The 23,011-nt window shown below is 36.0% G+C and overlaps 1 protein-coding gene across 11 annotated transcripts in view; it reads right to left on the bottom strand.

Annotated features, from left to right (window-relative positions):
* Positions 1 to 23,011, bottom strand: part of Tmem161b (transmembrane protein 161B) — an 80,247-nt gene that overhangs the window by 6,062 nt on the left and 51,174 nt on the right. For 5 of the 11 annotated variants that reach the window (XM_010637163.2, XM_010637165.3, XM_033767784.1 and 2 more), the window contains 5 exons: positions 22,631 to 22,771; positions 19,415 to 19,528; positions 15,705 to 15,879; positions 14,587 to 14,683; positions 11,714 to 12,896 (listed from right to left, as the gene is read on the bottom strand). In XM_010637163.2, the coding sequence (XP_010635465.1) occupies positions 12,637 to 12,896; positions 14,587 to 14,683; positions 15,705 to 15,879; positions 19,415 to 19,528; positions 22,631 to 22,771 (787 nt within the window). In that variant the 3' untranslated portion in view covers positions 11,714 to 12,636. Of the gene's footprint in view, positions 1 to 10,839; positions 10,907 to 11,708; positions 12,897 to 14,586; positions 14,684 to 15,704; positions 15,880 to 19,414; positions 19,529 to 22,630; positions 22,772 to 23,011 lie in introns of those variants that run through there. The other 6 variants (XM_019209434.2, XM_033767780.1, XM_019209435.2 and 3 more) reach the window with 5 other exon arrangements.

Below are 23,011 nucleotides of genomic sequence, written 5' to 3'. Positions count from 1 at the left end.
AAAAAAAAAAAAAAAAAAAAAAAAAAGTCACAAGAACAATGAGGTAAATATTTTAATGGTGGTTAATGGCAATGACTTTTACTAAAATAAACTTTTCAGACATTCATCATATATTTTGATCATACCTTATTGCTGTAGAGCAAATCTGTTTAGCACCATCTCAAAGCAAAAAAACATTAACATCATAAACTCTAGAAAATTCAAAGAATGATCTTTTAAAGTGTATCAACTTGGCTTCATGATATACATATTAATTTGTCCTGTTCTTCTTATCTTGCTAAGAGTAAACACTCCAGTTCATTCAGAAGCCAGATCATGAGCTTTGTTTCTGCTCTCTCTGCATTCCTGGGGTCTAACATTTACATAAAAGTGTAATAAATCTTTAAACCCCATATATATTTTAAAATAAATTTTAATTTTGGAATAGTCTAAAATTTACAGTAAAGTTGTAAAAATTAGTAAAGAACTCCATATAATCCCAAACCCAATTGCCACCATTAACATCTCATTTTAGGATGGTGTATTTATCTGAACTAAAGAACCTACACTGTTACAATAGTTACAATATTACCTAAAGTCCACACTTCGTTCAGATTTCCGTAATTTCTACCTAATATCCTCTAGTTCAGTCCCAGGACCACATTTAGGATCCCTTACTACACTTTAGTCATCATGTCTCCAAAAATCTCTTTAAGCCGAAGTCTTGGCTTTAAGTTTCTGCAGTTTTGTGTTGAGAGTTTTAAGGAGTACCTCTTAGATATTTCCCAAAATGTCTCTCAATTGGGGTTTTTCTGATGGTTTTATTTGGAAGGAAGACCACAGGAGTAAAACACCATTCTCGGCACTACTGCAAAGGCAGTGGAACCCAAGGAACGTGGAGCCTAGGAGGGAACCTTTAGGTCCCTGGAGACAGGCCCTCGAAGGAGGTCTTTTCCTCTTCTTTGCTCCTGAGCCATGAGATGTGTAGTTTTGCTCAACAGTGAGCCATGGTGTGCTGCTTTATCACAGGCGCAAAATAACTGGGCCAACTGATCACGCATTAAAGCCTCAAACATGATGAAACAGAATAAACTTTTCCTCTGAGTTAATTCTCTTAAGTATTTGTTATAGTAAAGGAAAGGCGACTTGCATAGAACTCTTCTGCATTGGAGATGTCTATTCTTCCCTATTTATCTATGCAATCAATCAAACACTTATTCATGTCAATTATAGACTCATGAGTATTTACTTCATCCTCAGAATAATCTGCTACTGTTTTCATCTATCATGCTGCCCAAATTGTTCCCATTTGGGTCTTGGAAGCACTTTTCAGTTGACTCCTGCATCTTTCTATTTTTCTCACTTTTAAAAAATTGTATATGCTTGCCAGGCAGGCGGTGACACCACTGAGCTAAATTCCTGGCCTCTTGTTATTGTTTATGATTTTTTTTTGTTTGTTTTGTCTTGAGCATTTTCTGGCACAAGATGCTCCCAGCTCCTTTTGCATATTGCCTACTGTAATCCTAGAATCAGCCACTTTTCCAAAGAGCCCTGGTGTCTTTTATTGCAGAGTGGTATTAGAAACCTATATGCACATACAAGCAATGGAACAGTAAGCAGGTTTTCAGATTGACTTTTCCCACTTAGCAATACACAATTATGATTCATCCAAGTCTTCACTTGCTTCAATACCTCATTCCTTTTAAAGGCTAAGTGGTACTCTGGTGCATGAATATACCATTATCTGTTTAATCCATTTACCTATTGTGTTAGCTTCCTGTTACTATAACAAATATCCAGGTTAATTTATAAAGAGGGAAGGTTTATTTCAGCTCATGGTTTTGGAGGTTACAGTCCATGGCTGATAGTTCTGTGGGCAGTGAAATACACAATAGAGGTGATGCACAGTGAAAGACAACCAGTCACCTCACTGGGCGGGGCACAAAAGGGATCAAAGGGGACTGAGGTTCCACACTTGCTTTTGAGGGGACACTCCCAATGACCTAAAAGCTCCCTTTATGCTCCACCTCTTGGGGTCCATCTCTCAACAGTCACCCTATTAAGAATCAAGTCTCTTTACACAAGGGCATTATGGGGACTTTTTTTTTTTTTTTTTTTTTTTGAGACAGGGTCTCACTATGCAGTTGAGACTGACCTAGAACTCACTATGTAGCCCAGGCTGGTCTTGAACTCACAGCGATCCTCCTGCCTCAGCCTCCCGAATGCTGGGATTACAGGCATGTGCCACCTAACACCTGCGGAAGGGAATCTTGAACCTGGTTCTGAGTAATTATGAAAATAGGTGCTCTAAACATTTGTATGCAGGTTTTGTGTTGACATACATTTTCAAATCAGTTGGGTAAATATCTAAGAGCATAAATACTGAAAAGTATAGGAAGATTGTTTTCTTGACAAGCTGTCAAACTGTCTTCAGAAGTGACCACACCCTTACATTCCAATAAATGAGTTTTTGTTTCACATCCTTGCCAGCAATTGGTATTGTTGGGTTCTTGGTTTTCAGCTATTTTAATAGGTATGTAAGGGTATTTTATTGCTATACTATGTAAACACTATAATTTATGTATAAACATGAGACAGTGAGTGATCACTATATTGAATAAGCTTATGATATATAAGCAGAAGCAGCAATAACCTACGTCTCATTCTCAACTGATTCCACTAGGAAAGCCTCAATGTTAGGGCATTAGCAACACAAAACACAGCAACAGACGGTTCTACACTATTGAGGAATGCATAAAAACTAAGAAATTCTTAATCTGTCCAAGAGCCATGTAATAAATCTTAATAGTTAATCTTCATACACATAATCACATTCACAGATACATGAATTTAAAACTATTTAAGGTCCGATCCCAAATGTTCTAACAACATCCTATAATGATACCAGTGTAGATGCAAGTTAATAAATGCTGTTTAGGATGTAATCAATTAGAAACAAAGTCATTTATTTTCTTTATTATTTGTTTTTTGAGACAGGGTCTCACTATGTAGTTGAGACTGACCTGGACCTCACTATGTCGCCCCGACTGGTCTCAAACTCACATCACAATCTTCCTACCTCAGCCTCCCGAATGCTGGGATTACAGGCGTGCGATACCACGCCTGGATATTTTCTATGTTACTAACAATAGTTTGTGCATTCCCAGATCCAAGTAATCAATCAAGCATTGAGTGCCATGCTTTGGAAGATTATCTGGTGTCACGTAAGGTCCATGATATACAAGGAGATTAAAGGACCAAGTTGTATAATATCTTAAGAGGAAGGAGGTAAGCAAATATGCAAACGGTTAAAATAGCTATCATCTTTGATTTTACAATTGGTCTTATAGTTGTCGATCTTTGCAGTTGCTGTTTCTGGTGGCGTCTCTTAAAACCAAAGTTACTGACTGTACTCATTGAGGAGCCAATAACCTATGTTCAAAGTTTAAGTTGATTCATTTAACAGTGCTGGAAATGATTCTTAAAACATCGATTGAAACATCACTTTGCGTATCTGCAACTCCATTCCATGATATCTTCTTGGTAATCCCAATCAGTTCAATTAAGATTCCCAATACTAAAAGATTATAGCAGTCTTATATATCAGATTAGCTTTGACTTTTCTTTCAAGGGTGGGTAGAAGTAAAATTAAGAGTTTAAGATACATTGGCAGTAAAATATTTTCATGTACAGTCTCATAATATTTACAGTGAGGGTGATATTTTAAGTCTATCAGATATTTATCAGAAGCATCATTACTTTTTAACTATTTCTCAGAAGCAAATAGCCATACAAAAATGTATGTAATTCCATAGCTCATATCTATATTGTTACAATTATGTACACAGCATCTGCATAGATATGTAGTACAGTCTCAGCACCTCAAAAGCCCTGTTCAAAGCTACTTTAATCATTACATCATGCATGCTGTTTCAGTATTTTGTGTAGAGATTACAAAAAAATTGCATGTTTTCTTAGTTCCAATATTTGTGATAAACCCACATCATTGCATGCAGTTGTGAACTATTCATGTTCATTGCCACCCACCACATATACAGTACTACCACAATCTATCCATCTGTCAGGCATCCCTGTTGCTGGTGGATACACCACAATTTATTCATTCTAGTACTGAAAGGGCTGTGCGTGTCTCAGCACGGAACCATTACACTGCCATTATGTGTGGCGTGTGCATGTCTTTTCATGAACATATGCATGGAATTTGGAAGGTTATTACATACTAGTGAAATCACCATGTCATAAGGAAATATATATTCGAACTTAGCAGAAACTAGTTTTTCAAAATGGTTACATAAATGTACATCCTTCTTTGCATTGTTTTAATGCTCTACACTGTACGAATACACCACTGTTTATATTTTATTGATAGGGACCTGGGCTGTTTCCATTCTAAGGCTATAATGAATAAAAAACTATTATGAACCTTCTCAACTTTTTATGGATGTTTTTATTTCTCTCAGGTAAACACAAAAATGCTGAATCCCTGGGTTGTGGGGTCAGTGTATAGTTTTAAAAGAAACCACTAAAACTTTTTGTAAAAAGAGCATATCATTTGTAAAGCAGCTGTTATGAAGTCTGAGTTCTATCTACTTCATCTTCTTGGCAACATTTGGTGTTGTCAGACTTTGTGTTTTGTCATTTCAGAGGCTTTGTAATGGTGCTTCACTGAGGTTTTCAGTAGCATCTCCCTGATGACTAATGGTATTGAGTGACACATCTTCTAAAACGGTATGTGAATGGAAATCTGTCTCTGAATGAACTCTTACCAGCACAACACCCCCAAATGTCTCTGTAACTGGAAACTAAGGGTAGATGCTGGGGTTCTTCCGTTTCCAACCAAGATGGAGTCAATAGGGAAGAGATTTACTTCTCTATTTTACAAAACTAAAAAATGAAATACGTGAAGCAAAGGTTTGTAGTCATTTAACATTTCGTCAAACTTGACACTGGTTACATTCTTTGTTTTACTGAATCAGGTTTGACAAGGTTTTAATGAATTTCATTAACCTTTTGGAATAATCGCTTTAGCTTTATTTTCTCTATTAGGCATTTTGATAGGATTTCATTGGTTTCTGCTTTATCATTGCTTTTATTCTACTTTCCCTGACTGGCTGAGTTTCAGTGGAAACTTTAAATTTTTGGTTATTGCAACCTGTCTTTCCTAATACATAAATTTGAGGTTATCAAGTTTGTTCTAAGCATCAGTTAAACATCATCAAAATTTGATGTCATGTTCATTACCTTTCAGTACAAAATACTTTTTCATTTCTTTTTATTATTTAAGTTATGCATTATTTAGAAATCTAATAATTCAAGGAGGTTGAGAAAAAGTTTTGGTTTTTTTTTAATAATAAATTCTAACCTAATTCCATTGTGGTCAGAAAACATGATTTCAGCATTTTTACATTTCTTGAGTTTTTTTTTTTTTAATAGCCTAGAAGACATGGCCCCACTGACGAAGTTCCATGTAGCCTTGAAAGGAATGAGAATGTCATTACTTGATGCAGCAGTCTATACAGGTCAAATGTATTGTTCTAAATTTCTGGTTTTACCAGCATCTGTTGCTTCATCTAGCGGGTTGTGTTAAAGCTAAGTATGACGGAGGATTTCTCTAATTTTTTAAAATTTCCATCACTGTTCTCTATACTTTAAGGATGTTCTGGGTACATTCAGATTTATAATAGATACGTTCCTCTTGAATGACCTCTTTCATGATGAAATGCCTTTCATTTTACTGTAACTTTGCTCTAATATTTTAACTGCATTAGCTTTCTTTTCGTATTTCATGCATTTTCTTCATCTTTTTATATGCAACCTTTCATGTCTACTTCCTATTTGCCCGTTAAAAGTACTACGTGATAAGACTTCTTTCTCATCACTTAATCTAAATAATTTGGTCTGCTCCATTTTCCACTACGTTTGATTTTTTACATTAGCACATTTGCGGGTGTTTACATTGCTCGTGGAGAGCTGGTGACGCACATTTCTCCTTTCATCTCCTTCCCTCCTCCTCCCGTGTCTTCATCCCCTTCCCATTGGAGAAACATCTCTCTCCCTACTTCCTATCACCTTTTATTTTGCTCTTTATTTATAATTTGGGTTTTTCATATGAGAGAAACCATGCAATATTTAAGCTTGTGTGTTTATTTCACTTCACCTTATGGTCTCAAGGTGCTTCCATTTTTCCACACTGGTTTGATTGAAATTTATCATCTTTTGCACTAGCACTGAGTTCCACCTTCTTCTACTTGTAAACTGAGTAACAAGAGCCGGGTGGCTTGCTGCTTGGGAGGATCTGCAGTAGAGCCAGGAGATGAGTATTTAGCAGCCTCTCCCTGGGAGACTAGTGGGAGAAAAGCAGAGCAGGTGACTGACTTTGGACGGTCTTGGGGCTGCCTGAGGAACTGGTTGTTAATTTCCAGCTGTGAGCGGTGGTGAGATTGGGCATGGATAGGAGCATTCCTATCCATCAAGTCCTTCCAGCTCCTACGGTTTTTCTTTGGAATTGAAATGACGGCCTGGAGCTGATGCAGTGAGATCGCTGATGGGCCACAATCAAATACATTCTATCCCAAAGACTCATGGTTTGTTAATGTCATGGATTTGCATTTAAGGCAAAAAGACAAGTACAGTTATGAATGAACTATTTCTGCCATCCTAACATACACTTATCTATTTTAAAAGTAACTGTAACATAATTTAAGAATTATTTTAATTAGCGTCCTGAATTTTTACTGCACTCTGTATAAGCTTGCTTTTTGAGCTGTTAGTCAAAAATAAAAATTAAAAAGTCCATTTTAAAACGGAAAACTAGGCAAAAGGAAATTCAAAGTGAATACCGAACTAGTGTGCTATCTTTATTACAAGAACAAAAAACACAACGAAACCCAGTATTGAACTTCATTACGTACTTTTGTTCAGAAGAGTAACATTTGTACTATAATTTATTTTATGATTTTTGTTTTTTTTTCAGACAGTACTCGCTTTGTAGCTCAGGCTGGCCTCCAATTTTTACTTCAGCCTTCCCAGTGCTGGGATCACAGGCACGCACCACCCTGCCCAGTTGGTTTGTTTAAACGACGGGTAGAGAGAAGACTCACATTCACCACTGAAGGGGATGTGATAGTCATGCTGATACTTGGTCCAAATCCACAGCTTGTTTTGTTATTTGAGTCAGGGATTATGTGAAGATACTTCTTTGCTATTTTGAAACTTGTGAACAGCGTCACTGGTCAGCTTTCTCACTGCTGGCATGAAATTCCTGCCACCCGCAACTCTGGTTTGTGATTTCAGTCCATCATGGTCTGCTGGTTCTAAGGCAAATATGATGTGTGCACACTTCACGGCAGCCAGAAAGCCCAGCACAGGGGAAAGCGCCAGAGAGGAAGACGCCAGCGACCACATATAATACCGGAGAAAGGCCTCCTCCCCCGCACACCCAGAAGTTTGCTTTACTAATTCCTGAGGTAGCTCTTAAACCAATCAAGCTGATTAGGTTTCATTGTCATAAATAGTAATGGTGCTATGGGCATTTCACTGTAGCTTGACGGAGATAATACTAAATGACACAACAGGGATTCATTTCCGGGTTTGAAATCATCGCCTCGCTGTAGAACGTCACTGAGCAAGGCCTATTCTATCATTAGGGCTGGAGCCTAACATTCTCTGTCCTTTGACAATATTCTGCATATTATGCTTAAGTGAGCCAATATGAGATTTACGTTCTTTAGTTAGTTCTATTTATACTAACCAAATAAAGTTGAACATGTTTTCTTTTTAAAAATCCAAGTAGACAGTTGTACCCAACTATCAAGCTGCATGCAAGGAAAACTGATCAGAAATAAACACTGATATAATCACTAAAGCAAGGATCTTTAGGGAGTACAATGATTTCTTACTTAAAGTAATCCGTTCTAAAATATTTATGTGCCAAAACTGACTTCTAACTTGATTTTCTGTGGAAAAGACCACTGACTAATGCTTGTCAAATTAAAAAAAATAAAGAGCACTGTCCAGAGTGACCTTCTTGATGATGTAAATGTTCTGTAATTTCCACTGCTCTATATGGTAGCTATTCGGAGGGGTTTGTAACTGGGTTTCTATAATATAATAGCAGTGCAGATCGTTTTCCTACAAAGAAATGTCAAAGTATGATAAGAGAAGACGAGTGCTCACTGCCTCACACTTCTTCACTGCCCCCTTTTTTTCTTTAAGTTTCTTTAATTGTTTTTTCTTATGAGAAAATATTAATTTTAAATATCACCCATATATCCAAAACGAGGATTCCCTATCAGAATGACAGAAATTTAAATATTTGGTAAAAAAAACCAAAACCTTCACATCTCCTATTTGAAGACAATGTTACCAATAGAAATGAAAGAGCAAGTAAATATATAAACACAGTTACAGAAATTCTTAGACCTATTCACTGTTATCTGAAGTAGCCCTTTTTAAAGTCTTTTGGAGATTTTTTGTTCATAAGTGTAAACTTTCATTGTTGAATGACAGAAAAATGCATTCTAAATAAAAATGTATGAGTAAAAGCTAGTTTTTGTGAAGTACTGCTTAAAGAAACTCATCTCCTTTTTTTTTTTTTTTTTTTTGGTACCAGGTAATCAACCGCTGAGCTAAATCCCCAGCCCTATCACCCTCACTTTTAATACTCCAGCAAAGGGTACTTGACACTGTACATCTGAACCGTAGCACATATTTAAGTTCTGTGGGAGTTAAAGCTGTGGTGAGATGCATTAACTCACATTTGTCTTCACTCACGTCAGCACCCCATTAGGGCCCCCCTAGAGGGGAGGGATACAAATGTTTGGTTCACTGCTGTGCCTGGCCCTAAGGAAGTTTCCTTTTAAGTACTCCATGCTGATGAGCAGATAAATGAGCAAACCAAAATACTCCTGAAGAGTCTTTGGAAGTCTCACAATAAATGAAATATCCCTCTTTAACATGATCTGTAGCTATGCATAAAGCCAAAAATTGCTGTTTCTCCTATGCTAACACGAAGAGAAATTGATAAAATCTAGAAATATACAGGCATTTAATATGAACTCGTAATTTATAGATGATAAAACTGAGGTCAACAACAATGGTGACAATTCAGTTCTATTTAATTAGCGGGGACTAATTGCCTAGTGAGTGTAAAACTATACAGGCAGAAATGGGATTTGAAGAGACGTTTTCCTGATTCTTTAATTAGTATTCTTTCGACAAAATTGCACTGCTACTTCATTTAAGAAAATGAACTGTAGGGCTGGGGATGGAGCTCAGGGGCGCTGTACCTGCTTCGCAAGCGCAAGGTCCTGAGTTTGATTCCTGGTACAGGAAAAAAAAAAAAAGAGAGAAAATGAACTGTATTTTGAAAGAAGAATATTTCATATGGGGAATTATATGGAAAAAAATAAAAACCAAAAACAAGGTGGAAAACAAGATTCTCAGACCCATTAAAAACATGCCCACCTAACAAATACTTCGTAGCTAAAAAGGAGTTCAATACCAAGAGCAAACAAAAAATGCTATTATCTTTACTACTTTAAAGAAAGAAAATGCTGATATTAGCTTTCTGACCTTGTTCAGGGTCCACCTCAGAATTTTCATGGCATGTAACTGGTTCTGTTAACAGAGCCAGAGTATGGACATGAGCAGGAATTAAAAGATGAGAATACAGAAATTTGAAGGCACTGGGCTCAAGCTCTAGGTCAAAAGTGCGTTTTAAATCTGATTCTTTAAGTCACCTTTAATTACCTTTTAAGTTCTGTGAAGACACAAGGTGATCTGCATTCAAAAATCACTTAGTTCTATTTTGCTGAATAAAGCCATATATCTTGCTAAGACTATTTTCAAGAATGTGGTGACTCAGAAAGTATACAGAATGTTGAGAACTTAGGCGTCACAATACTGAGAATTTAATATTTCAGTTGAAAGAATAAAATCTATCCAGTGAAGTTCCAATTACAGATTTCATGAGTCCTACTTATTGCTTCCTGGATCTGCAATTCTATTAATGGATTAATATCTCTTCTGAATCATAACTTGAGAAGATACCATTTTACCAGTGATATTTGTATCAGAATCAATAAGACAATGACCTGTTAGAGTGGCAGGTACTGGTTATTTTTTGCACAGCAACTAAAATTCTGGGGAAAATATCAAAAGAACCAAAATGCACACAAATATTAAGATACAATTTTATGATTCTCCTTTTAGACAGAATGGCCTTAGAAGTATGAAAAGAATACAGCTCTGACTTTCATAAGGCAATAGGTGAGAGGGAGCAGAGAGAATCGAATTTAAAAATTGTACAAAAGCAAATTATAAGGCTTCCTACTTAACATGGCAAACATACATAATAAAAATAAATGGAGCATATTATATTGCTATGAAGCATATTATACTGACTGAAGTCCAATATAAAAAGTAAAAGAATTCTACTTGTCCAGTTTGAGGATATTAAAATATTACTTGGTTTAGATAAAGTCAAATCTTTTTCCGATTAAAGAACATAATTTCTGGTCTGAAGAAGCATAAACTAGTTAGTTCAAATTTCCTTTAAAAGGCTAAAAACATATAGGCTATATTATCTAAAAATAATGTAGTTTGCTCAAGTTCACAGTATTCTTAGGAAGCGTTCTTCAAAAACAATGTGTCAGTAGAATACTAGAAATCCACGTTATTTCATCCAATAATGAATTCCAGGCCTTTCCCTCAGCTTACTCTATTGTACAAGCTTTTAAACTCAAAATAACTAGTAATAATTTAAAGTTTAGTTAATATTGTTATCAGGTGAGATTCTTTTTTAATCCAACATGTGAGGATCTTCACATGAAAAATTAAAAAACTGTGATATAATCTTTTTGTAGGGTACACACTGATTCTGTGACAGTGAAGTATCTCAAGAAACCTGGAATTAAGGAACACACATGAAATATATTAGGCTATATTCACAATTCATTTCAGCCGAAGAATTTCATCAAGTTTAAGAACTTATTACTCAGTCATTTAAAATATCAGCTATTTCCAAAATATTTAAACCTGGACAAATAAACAAAACTAAACAAAAACCAAAACCAACCAACCAACCAAACAAATAAACAAACAAAAAACCCCAAAAACAAAAACACGAGGAATTTGCTGCATGGGATTAAAGGAATGAAAACTTTAAGCCATGAAACGAACTCTAACTTGTTTGAAATAGTAGTTAATGCACTGAAGCACATGTAGTCTCCCATGATAGTTTCGTTAGGGAACATTTATTTAAAAAAAGAAAAAGAAAATCCCTATTTATCTCTTATAGTCATTCCCTTTACAAGCTTAACCTTTCATTTTGGCCTTAGAAGTAAAAAGCATCAAAGGACTTTTACTTTTTCTTTCCATTTCAATTTCAAAGTACCTAAATTTCTGGCTTGTTAAAATAAAACTTAATATTCTTAATTTTAGATGCTACAAATTTAAAATAAGTACTGTTTAACAAGGCCATACATTATACCAGTAGACTCAGTTAAAGAGGGAAAGACTGGTTTTTGAAAAGGATAGGAAAAGCATCTTAATTAAAGAGAAATCATCCAGTCATTTATAGAATTTTAAGTACTCACACATGCAAAAGAAATAAACTACATGCTCTGTTGAACTTTTAAAATGTATTTTAATTTCATTCCAAACAGAAATAAAATTTCTAGATACAAATACACCCATTCAAATCACTTTTTAACATACATTCAGCAACTTATAAGGATCCAATATTTTCATCTTTTATAACTTTAATATATTATATATTTAATATATAATATACACACACACACACACACACACTCACACACAATACATACAGGTAGTCAGCAGGATTACAAAGTAAATTTTAAAAAGTCTGATCAGTATTGATAAATATTTTTAGACTATTAAAAGGGACTATTTAGAATCACAGAACAAAATAAAGTATGGCAGGCAGGCCCAAACCTAATAGCAAGATATGGCCAATCATTGAAAAAGAACTCTCAAGTTGGGAGAATGCATTTTAAAACAATATTCTTGCTACTCTCAAGCAGCAGTACTGGTAGATATCAAGCATGTACATCACCATTAAACTTAAAATAACGATGTAGTTTTCCTTACTGTAATATACAGTAGCTATCTCTTCCTTTCTGTTGGATTTTGTTGCTGTTGTTTGAAGAGTAATACATCAACAGAAGTGAGTTAAGTTTGTTTCCTTCCCCTTAGCTTGGCTCAGTTTGAAGACTGTTCTGTAGGCAGCCACCATGACTACTCAGAGTACCTTAATACTATTAAGAGCAATCGATAACTGGAGTCATAGGAGAAGCCCTAAAACCTGCCGAGGTTTCCGTAAACCAAGGTAAACACAAGTGTTACCTCTGCAGATAGCCCTCGCACGCTAGTTAATACAGTGAGTTAAAATCCCAATGCCACAGTGTAACAGTCAACAATCTATCCTGTGATTTTAAATATTACAACATTATTTCACCCTGAGAGTACAGAGGAAGCCTTTTACAATAAAATACTCTGATATGGTTTTTATCCTTTGTATTTGCTGTCTTCTGGTTCTTGTCAGCCCTTTTAAGGGCCCAAAAATCTGAATTCAAAGTGTGATGTGGATATCCTTTTTTTGTTAATTGAGATTCATGCCACAGTCAGGTACTGGTGATAAAAAAGCCCAAAAAGGCTTGCAGAAAAAAGGCAAGCAGCAATCCACCATGTCAAAAATGACAGAAGTCCTCGAAAAAGGAGGGGAGTGAAAATGTTTTTTAAGCTGCTCAGTGCCACTGTTATTTGTGTAACAGTTACCTTCATCTTCCCGTCGGTGGATGGTAATTCAGAGTAAACAGAGTTGGAGTGCAGTGGTGAGGAAGACTCTGGATAGATCCCCCAGGAATGATTACCTAGAAAAATTCAAGACACAAAACTTGAAGAGTAACTAATTCCCAAGCATCTTAAAAAAAAAAAAAAAAAAAAAAAGGTTAAAAAAAAAAGCTGAAATAAATAGAATGTGCTTAATTTGACAATTATAGAATCTGTCAATTAAGAAAAGTACACATAAAAGCAAAATGTCTCATGTACTTTTAATTAAATGCAGTAAAACCCAGTAATATACTAACAATTTTTCCTTGTATAAGACACAAATCAATTACGCTTACTGACGTGTTAGGGACACACTCAATGACTTCTCAGAAATATTTTCAACTTTTACCTCAGAATAAATTTTTTTCTGGGAAAATTTGATTTCAGTGTAACTATTAATATCTACTAGAGATCCTCTGAGTATACACTTTCCTACAAAGCATAGGATATGAATCACATAACGTACAGTACAACTGAGCTGTCCATCCTTTTTGGGTCCCAGTTTCATTCCTAAGGGGCATTGGCACCGGTTACCAGTTCTCCCTTAGGATTCTTAAAATCCCACAGTGGCTGGCTGCCTGGTCCAAGCAGAGGGAAATGATCCATGCAATAATGATAGTTTTCCATTAATATCACAGGGGACTTGATAGCTCACTGAAGAGACTTTAAGAGGACTTTGTTCTCTCATTGAGAAATCTGTAACCTTTCAAAACAAGTTATCTAACATTGAACTCATTACAGCAGTGATGGTGAACCTTTTTGAGCTTTCAATGATAACAAACAGCCAGGTGTGGCACACGTACCATAGGTTCGCCACCACACTAGAGAATCCATAGTTTATGCAATTTTTGAGTACCTTATAATTGAAATATGTCACAAAACCTCAAATCATCCTCTTAGAAAACAAAAATAACTAGTATCAAACAGTGCTGCCTCAAGTTACTTGGTAATTTTGAGAACTCACCTTTAGTAAAGAAGTTTTATAAGTAAAGTATAGTTATAAAATAATATGAACCTGTTTTCAAAATCAACAATGATGAATCAATTTCTATAGCTAAACTTTGCAGTACTTCCTCTTAAAACTTTTAAAGAGAAACAATTTTAAGAGGCATCTTTTTTTGCAAGCAACAGAAAATATTACCAAGCATTAAATAATAAACATTAAATATTAACATCAAACCCTTGTCCTACATGAACGTTTTTGAGAAATTACAGAGAAAATGAAAATATGTGAGAAGTAAAACAAAAAAAGTTAACTTCAAAAATGCTTCCAACTATGGAAGAGAATAAAAAATGGGTTTCAATACCAAGAATTTAAAAAGATATGATCAAAAGTATGTATAGGTCAAAAGCAAAAAATATTTCTCGGTTGCCAGGCTATGATTGCTAGGGTTTGTACCTGGAGGTCCCTCAAAACCTCATGTGTCCACGGGCAGGGCTTTTGAGGAGTGAATCACGTTCAGCACCACAGCTGAATGTTCCAAGACGAGATGAGATGTGGTCACCAGGGTGCGACCTGGTTGCTGTACCTCCTCCTCCTCCTGTCTCTGCTTCCTGGCCGCCCTCTGTGAGCAGCTCTTGACCACTATGCCCCTCTCTGTGCCAGGCTTAGAGGCAGCTGACCGTGGACTATAAATGTGAACCAAAGGAAACCTCTCTTCCTTCAAACTGAGGCTGTTGGGCACCGTGTGCCAGGGATGAAAAAGTGACGAAGACACTGGCCATGCTTACCGAGGGTTTTCAAAAGAAGAGTTGTGTGAAGCAGCATCACCAGAGGTGCCACGTACTGCAGGGCAATGACACAAAGGTAATAAAAGACTCGAGCCACCTGAAACCGACAGCATTCTTAGACAGCTAACACAGCTGATGCATTCTGAGTGAATTCAACATATACTTATCAAACCGAATCCTTTCGTGGGAAGAAAGCTGAACATCAAGTTAGTACTTTATTATAAATGTCACTAACCTGACTTCAGAAAGTCACAATCTGAAGGTTAGCTTTGTAGGATGTAGAACCATTACAATAAATTCCTTACAAATTTATTAAGTGTTAAATATACACTGGAGAAAATAACCACTGAAATTCAAATGCTACCCTTTTATTTCTATTTCAAAAGTAAAACAAAATACTACAATCTCTAAGGAGAGCAACCGAAACATCAAACCAAAACAGCAGGCGGAGTCATATATGAGCATAAATCCCTCATAAATAATAAAACATTAAATTCTCATTCTACCTGAACATATCTGATTGATGTCGAATTATGGAAAATAGGATGATAAAGGAAAGGTAAAGCAGATGAAAAATTATTAACTTAAATGCTTCTGATTTTGGAAAGAATCAAGAACAGGATTCAATACCAAACTCTAAAAAAGACAGAATCAGGATATAGCTTCACTATAATGGTGAATGAATTCCTACCATTTTCTTTCTCTGGAATTTCCATTAAGTTAAATACTTTACATTTCACATTTAAGTACATGGAGTAATGTTAAAAGGAATAAATTTACCTACTAAAAAACTAGCATTTCCTACCTTTTAAATCATAAACTCTGCTCAATGTATAGTTAATGCCTTCCAAATAATTAGAGGGTCCTACTTAGCAACACAGCAGCTTTGAACCTCCCAACTGCAGGACACAGTACACTTAAGGCAGGAAGAGGAACTGAGACCCTTTCTTGGCACTAAACTCTGCTAAGGTCTCTCTGACATATGTCAGCCTGAGATTGTCCCACTTACTTACAAAAGAATATTGCAGGATATATTACTATGCATTAAAAGAAATCAAATTCCTTTTTCTAACAACAGTTTATGTAATTTTTCATTTCAACTATGAGATGATACTTACCATTTTCTGTAGCTCAACTGTACTTATTCGGCCTGCTTCTTTTTTCATTTGATCCACACATTTCTGGGCTAAGTTTAAATATGCCTGCAGATGACTACGCATCATGGCCAACCGCAAAGCACACAGCAGGATTATTAACCAGAGTCGCAGAGTATCAAATGTGGCTTCTGTCATTCTACAGATCAGAAAGTTGAGATGGTGCTCTCAAAAACCACAAAAGTGCTGGGTGCTGGTTGTATGTTATTGTTTAACCATGTAAGATACTGAAAATCTGTACTCACCTAAAACAAAGAATCCCATTCTGCCATGGATTTATTTATGTAATATTTTGACTTGCATAAGAGAATAAGCCAGACAAATGTATCATTAAAGTATAAGAGATACCCACAAGAAAGGAGTAGAGAAATACTTGGGATCTTTTTTCTACCTAATCTTGTCTATGGAAGAAAAATTGGCTGACATGAGAAGTTGGGTGCTCTTAAACAAGAATACAGGAGAGAAAAAAGGAGACAGCTGTAGAACTAATCATTGACTCCTTTAAAATCAGTTCTATGTGATTAAATACATATTTGTTTGGGGTCTTTCACTCTGCTCTGTTTCCAAAATTATGACTACTAGAGAAATTTTAAAAAATTCTGATGTATTACAGCGACTGAATGTCTCACATTTCTAATAAGTGGCTTAAACTGCTATGTGCAGAAGCGGCCTTCCGTCTAAGCAGTAAGTCAAGGCTGAAGTTGGGACTGCAGTGAGCAGATGTTCCCACAGGAGGTCTTTTCAAAGTGAGACTATGAGTAGGGGCCTCTTACAGTATTTTACAATGAACATAAAATATCTGGTATCTTTGGAGTTTCACGTTTTTCTTTCAATTTTTTTTAAACACTATAGTTTCTACATTTTGATTTATTTGAAAATAGTAAGTAAATCAATCTTGGTACCTAGTCTTATCTCTAACCCATACCAAGCACTTGATAAGACTGCTGAAATGCAGGGTCTTTTTGACTTCAAGACAGGACCCGGATTTTGGAAAGGTCTCTCTGAAATTCTGAAGAAAATTAAGGTAGAGCAATTGGACACAAAGAAGCACAAATGCGAAAAGACTAAAAAAACAACATCTCAGGCCAGTTCTCCCCAAATGGGATAAATCTTCAGTCAGCCTTCTATCCAGCTGTAAGCACTGAGGAAGCAACTAAGGGCCCTTATAGGAAAAGCTGCTGCTATAGAAAGTGTGAGGTTGAATAGGGCCCGAAACAGAAAAGGCAGAGAAGACATAAAAGCATATGATTTTGTTTGAACTGCTTATGAAATGGAAGTCAGAGATGAGGATGGGCAAAGGTTTCATAATGTATTACTTTTGTTCTCTTTTATTAAGGTTATGATTACAAATGGCCATGAAATACCAATGGAAAAGCACTGTTGGCCAGAAAGGATAAAGGCACAGCATTTTATCAGTACATTTCCATTACAATGAACATGGGATGAAGGAGCCAGTCATGTGACAACCAGTACAGGAGACCCAAGGCCGTCTACATACAGCCTTGAGACTTTGCTGGGATCCATACAAATATTACGCTCCTTGAAGTTGTATAACAAGGAGAATTGACTGGTAGCATCTTGAGGTTAGCTACCTCACAGCCTTTGTGGAACCTGAGATGGAGTACAATATCTAGGCACAGAGTAGGCATTAGAAATTTCCTTAAGAGCTCAGTGTCACCAACTGTCTACTGCTCAGACCTCCTTTGGTTTTCTTCATGTGCAGCTGTAAGCACACTTGACTCTTTACCCAGTTTGTTTTTGTGATGCTCTAGCAGAACATGTGAATGGGTTCAAATACATTTCAAGCTGAAACAATATTACAACCATTTTTCTTCTGATTACAAACAGACTTTGCTGTAGACCGATATGCCTATGTGACAGCAAGAACCTCTCTCATTCTCTTTAATTGATAGGCAGCAATTCTTTCATGATTCACCACATGGAGTAGGGATTTAGAACAAAAATTAAAAACCACTTCTAATAATGTACTTGTTAATTCACAATCAAAGAATAGGATAGAGCAGGGCTAAGAAGGTTATAATTCTGTGTGAGCCATCTATGATAAAGGTCAGAGATGGGGATGCAAAAGACCCGAATCCGTATAAACAAAGTGGGAAGTAAATGTTAGTATAGCCACCAAATGGTTTAAATATACCTAACCTAGCTAAATAACTAGCAAAATTAATTGAAACTTCTGTGTCCATGATTTCATACATTAAATGCAATGAGAACAATAACTAAAATGGCCACTGTGCAAATGAATGAGATAAAATGTGAAGGTATCAAAGCCTAGCATAGTAACTGTTATATAACTGTACCATAAATACTAGTTCCCTTCTCTTCTCAGTTTTGCTAGAACAAATATAAAGTCAGAGCACATAATTCACACAAGAATATAAAATCCAATCACTATGACCAAACTTAAAGAAAGGATTGGAAATGCTTTCAGCCTCAAATACATGAAATATCAGCTTTTCTAGATTTTTGTCTAGAACCTTACAATCCTTAGAATTACTTTTAAACAGTTCAAAAATCTGTCAGGTAAAAAATTATTATTAAAGTTTAATTGTGTGTGGAAAAAACATTATGTCTTCAGTGAATATATCCCTAATTCAACAAGATTAACTCTTAAAAATTGCCATTGTCATCAATGACTATGTATTCTCAAACAAACAAGCAGTAGGAACTAAAAGAAGGAAATAACATATAATGTACATTGTAGAATCAATTATTATTCAAAAATTTAAATTCTAACTTTGGTGAGGCAAAGAAGTGGAAAGTACAATTTTATTAAGCACTTCCAGAGAGTTGCATTACATGTGTTCTTTCATTCAATTAAAACAGTAACCCTGTGAAGTAGATACTAGTATCTTCATTTTCCAGATAGGGAAACGGAGGATCAGGGAAGTTAAATAATCTGCCTCAAGAGACTACTGAGATGCTAGCCATCCTGGAGTTTGAATCAACTGGGTCTGAACCTATTATCCTAACACAGGGCCATATTTAACATATCAAGTGCAGTTATTAACTCCTATTCAAGCCTGCTTCTATATTTCCTTGCCATTTTTTTCTGTGAAAATAGAGTGGAAAACTATAAATTAATATTAGATAATAATGTTAAAGCATGATTTCTAATTTACTTAGGTATGATCGTAATAATATTATTGAAGGAAAATGTCCTTAGAAGATGCAAATTATAGTACTTACAGATAAAAATGTTATCTGTCCAATTTACATGAAAATATTGTATCAAAAAACAAAACAAAGAAAAAGTGCAAACATGGAAATTGTTGGCATTTCCATGAATATGGAAACTAGTATCTATGTTTCCATTCATACTAGTCTTTTCCTTCTTTATTTTTCACAAATAAATACAACAGAAGATCTGCAAAAGATATCTAAACAATAGGCAGAATAGCAACAGAAAAATGTCATGACAACTGCACATTATGAGAAAAAAAACTTACACAAGCTAATATTAGTATATGGTAATAACCCTTAATATCTACTAAGGAAGATCACAAAAAGGTTAAACAACCTGCAGCTTCAACTTTGAAAAATTTAATGTCCTAAATTTATCATTAAGATTCTTAAATATAGTTAAGTAAAACACTTAGGAAAGCGGTTTTGATATACAGTGGGACCCACATTAGTCCTCCAATAACCATACTTACAAAGGAACACTTTCTTTACCCAATGGAGGGTTCATAATGTAGTCTTTGGTGATTGGTTTTACCCAGAGCAGAACAATAAATAAAGGTGCCAAGAAGTTGATGTGAAGTAGTGTTCTGAAAATATGCAAGAAATAAGCATAAAAATCCAGAAACCAAATGCTCTAATAAGCTACAGAAACTTGGGTATGACATTTATCATTGTCATTTAACACTAACTCGCGTTCTCAAAAAACTACGTTATTATCTTACTTTTTCAGAGAAGAACAGTTAGGCCCAAGAAAGTTGAGTGACTTGCTCATGGCACTTTAGTAGCTTAAAGCAGGTCTGGGACTAAAATTCAAATTTGTTCATTTCTATTTTAGTATGTATTCTTTAATCATCCCATCGTAAATCTGATTCATTAAGTAGGTAGTTTAATGGCTTTCTAATCTTATATAGCCAATGAATGCAATGGATAAAGAAGTCATCTGTTTCTTTTCAGTGCAGCTGAAATAATGTCTGTTTATGACTGCAGAAAAATGATAGTGATTAACCAGGTTCATAACACTAGAAGGCAAATGGCAGGTGGAACTTATTTCCTCTTGGCAAGGCGACATAATTAATACAACAGGACTGATAGCAAAATACACTGTATTGAAAAAACTGTTACAGTAAAAAACATATTGCCATAATCTCCCTCAAAATACCCCACTTACTCTGAACACCCTTAGCCCATCGAGCAGTTCTGGAAGTCCTCTTTTGTGTCTTTATAGGCATGATCAAAAACATGGTGATGGCTGCTGCCCACTGCCACTGTTTGGATAGGGAGGCTTGTAAAAAACATAATGGTGCATCCTCATCCATCTTATTTACTGGATCTGGCACCAATTGACTTGTGGCTCTTCCTCAAAATGACCATGAAAAGAAAATGTTCCAGGGGTTAAGGGAGGGCAGGGGTATGTGGAAAAAAAAATGAGAACCAAGACCTGTTATGTGAAGGTACAAGAGCCCAATGCACTGTACTGTATACCTAAAATGTACCAATAAACTCAATGAGAAAAATTAATTAATTAATTAATTAAAAAGAAAAAATGTTTTGAACACATGCAAGGCATGGAGGAAGCCATGGGAATGCAACTGAAGACACTCCTGGAAGAGGACTCCAGAACTGCTCAAGACAGTGGCCAGGATGAGGCCAGTGTGTGTGAAGGTAGGCGCAGTACTGAAAGGGTGATCAACAACAATCTCTCAGTGTAACCATTTTTTAAAATGGTTTAAACATTCACTGTATTTTTTGATCTTATCTCAGACTTCAAATCTGAGTTATAGCTTCACCGTGAATTGCTAAGTTTGTGTCCCACAGGAACAAATGTCTAGCAAATTTTCCTTATTTTAGAAAAACAAAAATTCTTCAGATTATTTTATTAAAATATACCTTTTCTGTTACAAACCAAACAGAAAGGCTAAACTGCAGGCTTTTACACACACATTTTAAAATGTCACAATACAGGCAACTGACAGTGACCCAAGAGGGAAAGAGGGTGGGGTCAAGAAGGCGTGAGCACTGGACAGGGAAAGGCAGAAGCCTGGTGACAAGCCCTGGTGTTAACACCGAGCCATGGGATGAAATCAGTGCTGCTCTTTGTGCCAGGCAAGCTACCCGCAACAGGACTAGCTTGCCCACACCCTCGGATCAGGACGGAGTGCTGCAATACAATGAGAAACTGCAGAAAACTGAAAATAAAACAAAACCCAAGCCCCAAAGAGAAAAAGCTTAAAAAGCAGCCACATTTTCCTGAAAAGGACACTAAAATCTGCAGCACTTCTTCCCAATCACCAGGAAATGCTTTAAATGTTTTTATCAAGTGAGCTTTTCATCCTATAGCTTTGGTAAACAAACCATCGGTGTGGGGGAAAGAAAGCAGCAGTATTAGGCATGCAGTGTTGCTAGGGAACACTCTGTATCAAGGAGCAGCCCACAGCTGTTTCAGTGGCTTGTGAAGGGCTCCCCTCCACCCACCCTTTTCAGCTTATTTAAATCCTAACACTGGGGTTAGTGGACTGAAGTGTGCTGGTAGAGAGGAGGGGAGAACCAGGTTTTGTCTTAAAAGAAGCCATTAGAGAGATGGGTGGTAGGAGAAGAGCAGGATGTAGCCAAGAACATGCTGTGCTAAAAGAGGAAAAATATGAAGGACGGAGGAGTGTGTAGTGGGAGGTGAGAGTAAGGGAGCACAGGCACACAGCTTCTGTAGAAAGGCCGAGGTAAGGGGAGAAGAGTAAAAATTAACAGAAAGTAACACAGGTAAGAGAACGGGAGAATACTTGAGAACCAGAATCATTCAATATAGGGCTTTAAAGAGTGGTAACTCGTTAGGGAATACAGTCTAGAGAAACCCAATGACTACAGATCTATCTATCAAGTGGAATGTTCTTGGGTTGGGTTTCCACTGCCAACAAAGTGAAAAGGAAGGAACCGGGCTCTAGATATGAGTTTAATCAGATGTAAACCTGCTTTTCTGCCAAGGTGTCTAAATCAACAACAAAAAAATCTATAAACACTACAAAGAATACCGTACACAGCTTTGAAGGGAGATTCCATATGACTTCTCCATTTCAGAATAATCATCTTTTATGTATATAACTTTTATAACTGTGTAACTTTTCAAAAACTATTTTAAAATATTCAATTCTTTAAATAAACTTGTATAACATTTAAATCAATAGTTTTAAGTAAAATGACCTGATTTTTCTGTTTGTTTTTTTGAGACATGGTCACTCTATGCAGTCCAGGACAACCTTGAACTCACTACATAGCCCAGGCTGGCCTGGAACTCATGATCCTGCTGCCTCAGCCTCCTGAGAGAGCTGGGATTATAAGCACATGTCACCAAACTTGGCAAAGGACCTCATTTTTTAAAAGGAAATTTCCACAGATCCTGAATTCAGTTGTAGAGACTGAAACAAGCTTTTGAATTTAATATAAATTTTGGAATTCCCACTTTAACAGGTAAAACAGAAATTTAGGAATCAACCACATATTTTTCTTAAACACAAACTTTCAAATTTAGAGATGGCTACAAGAAACTGCTTATAGTTGCGAGAGGAGATGGGGTGACATCAAGTGGTTATTTGATAAAACTTTTAATAAGTAATATGATTTTTATCACAATAATATACCTTCATTAAGACGGAAAACATATATTTATCTGCATGTGCTTATGTACATTTTCGGCTTACTGTGTAATTTTTTCTGTTGCCAAATTCAGGGCATCCAGATGCATTTGAGCCAGCCGTAATCCAGGAAATGTCAAAAAGGCCCCAATGAGTGAACAGAAAATAGCCAGGAAAAATTTGAAAGTAAGTTTTGAAACAGGACCCCTAAAAACAAAAAAAGATTTTAAAAAGTTATAAATTTTTAATTAACTAAGAACTTCCTTTTTTCCCTAGTCAATCTACCTTAGAAATCATTACAGTAAAATTAAGTAAATACTTACAAAAACCCTGTACTGGGGATTGAACTCAGGACCTCGTGCTTGCGAGGCAGGCAGAGTGCCACTGAGCTAAATCTCCAGACAAAATAACTTTTTATTCAAGTACCAATAAGTGAATCTTCTGAAC

The sequence above is a fragment of the Fukomys damarensis genome, unplaced genomic scaffold, assembly GCF_012274545.1.
Source record: "Fukomys damarensis isolate Sample0158 unplaced genomic scaffold, DMR_v1.0_HiC HiC_scaffold_3, whole genome shotgun sequence".
Classification (NCBI taxonomy): Eukaryota; Metazoa; Chordata; class Mammalia; order Rodentia; family Bathyergidae; genus Fukomys; species Fukomys damarensis.
Note: the sequence above shows the minus strand (reverse complement) of the source record. Positions and strands in the feature narration are given on the sequence as shown.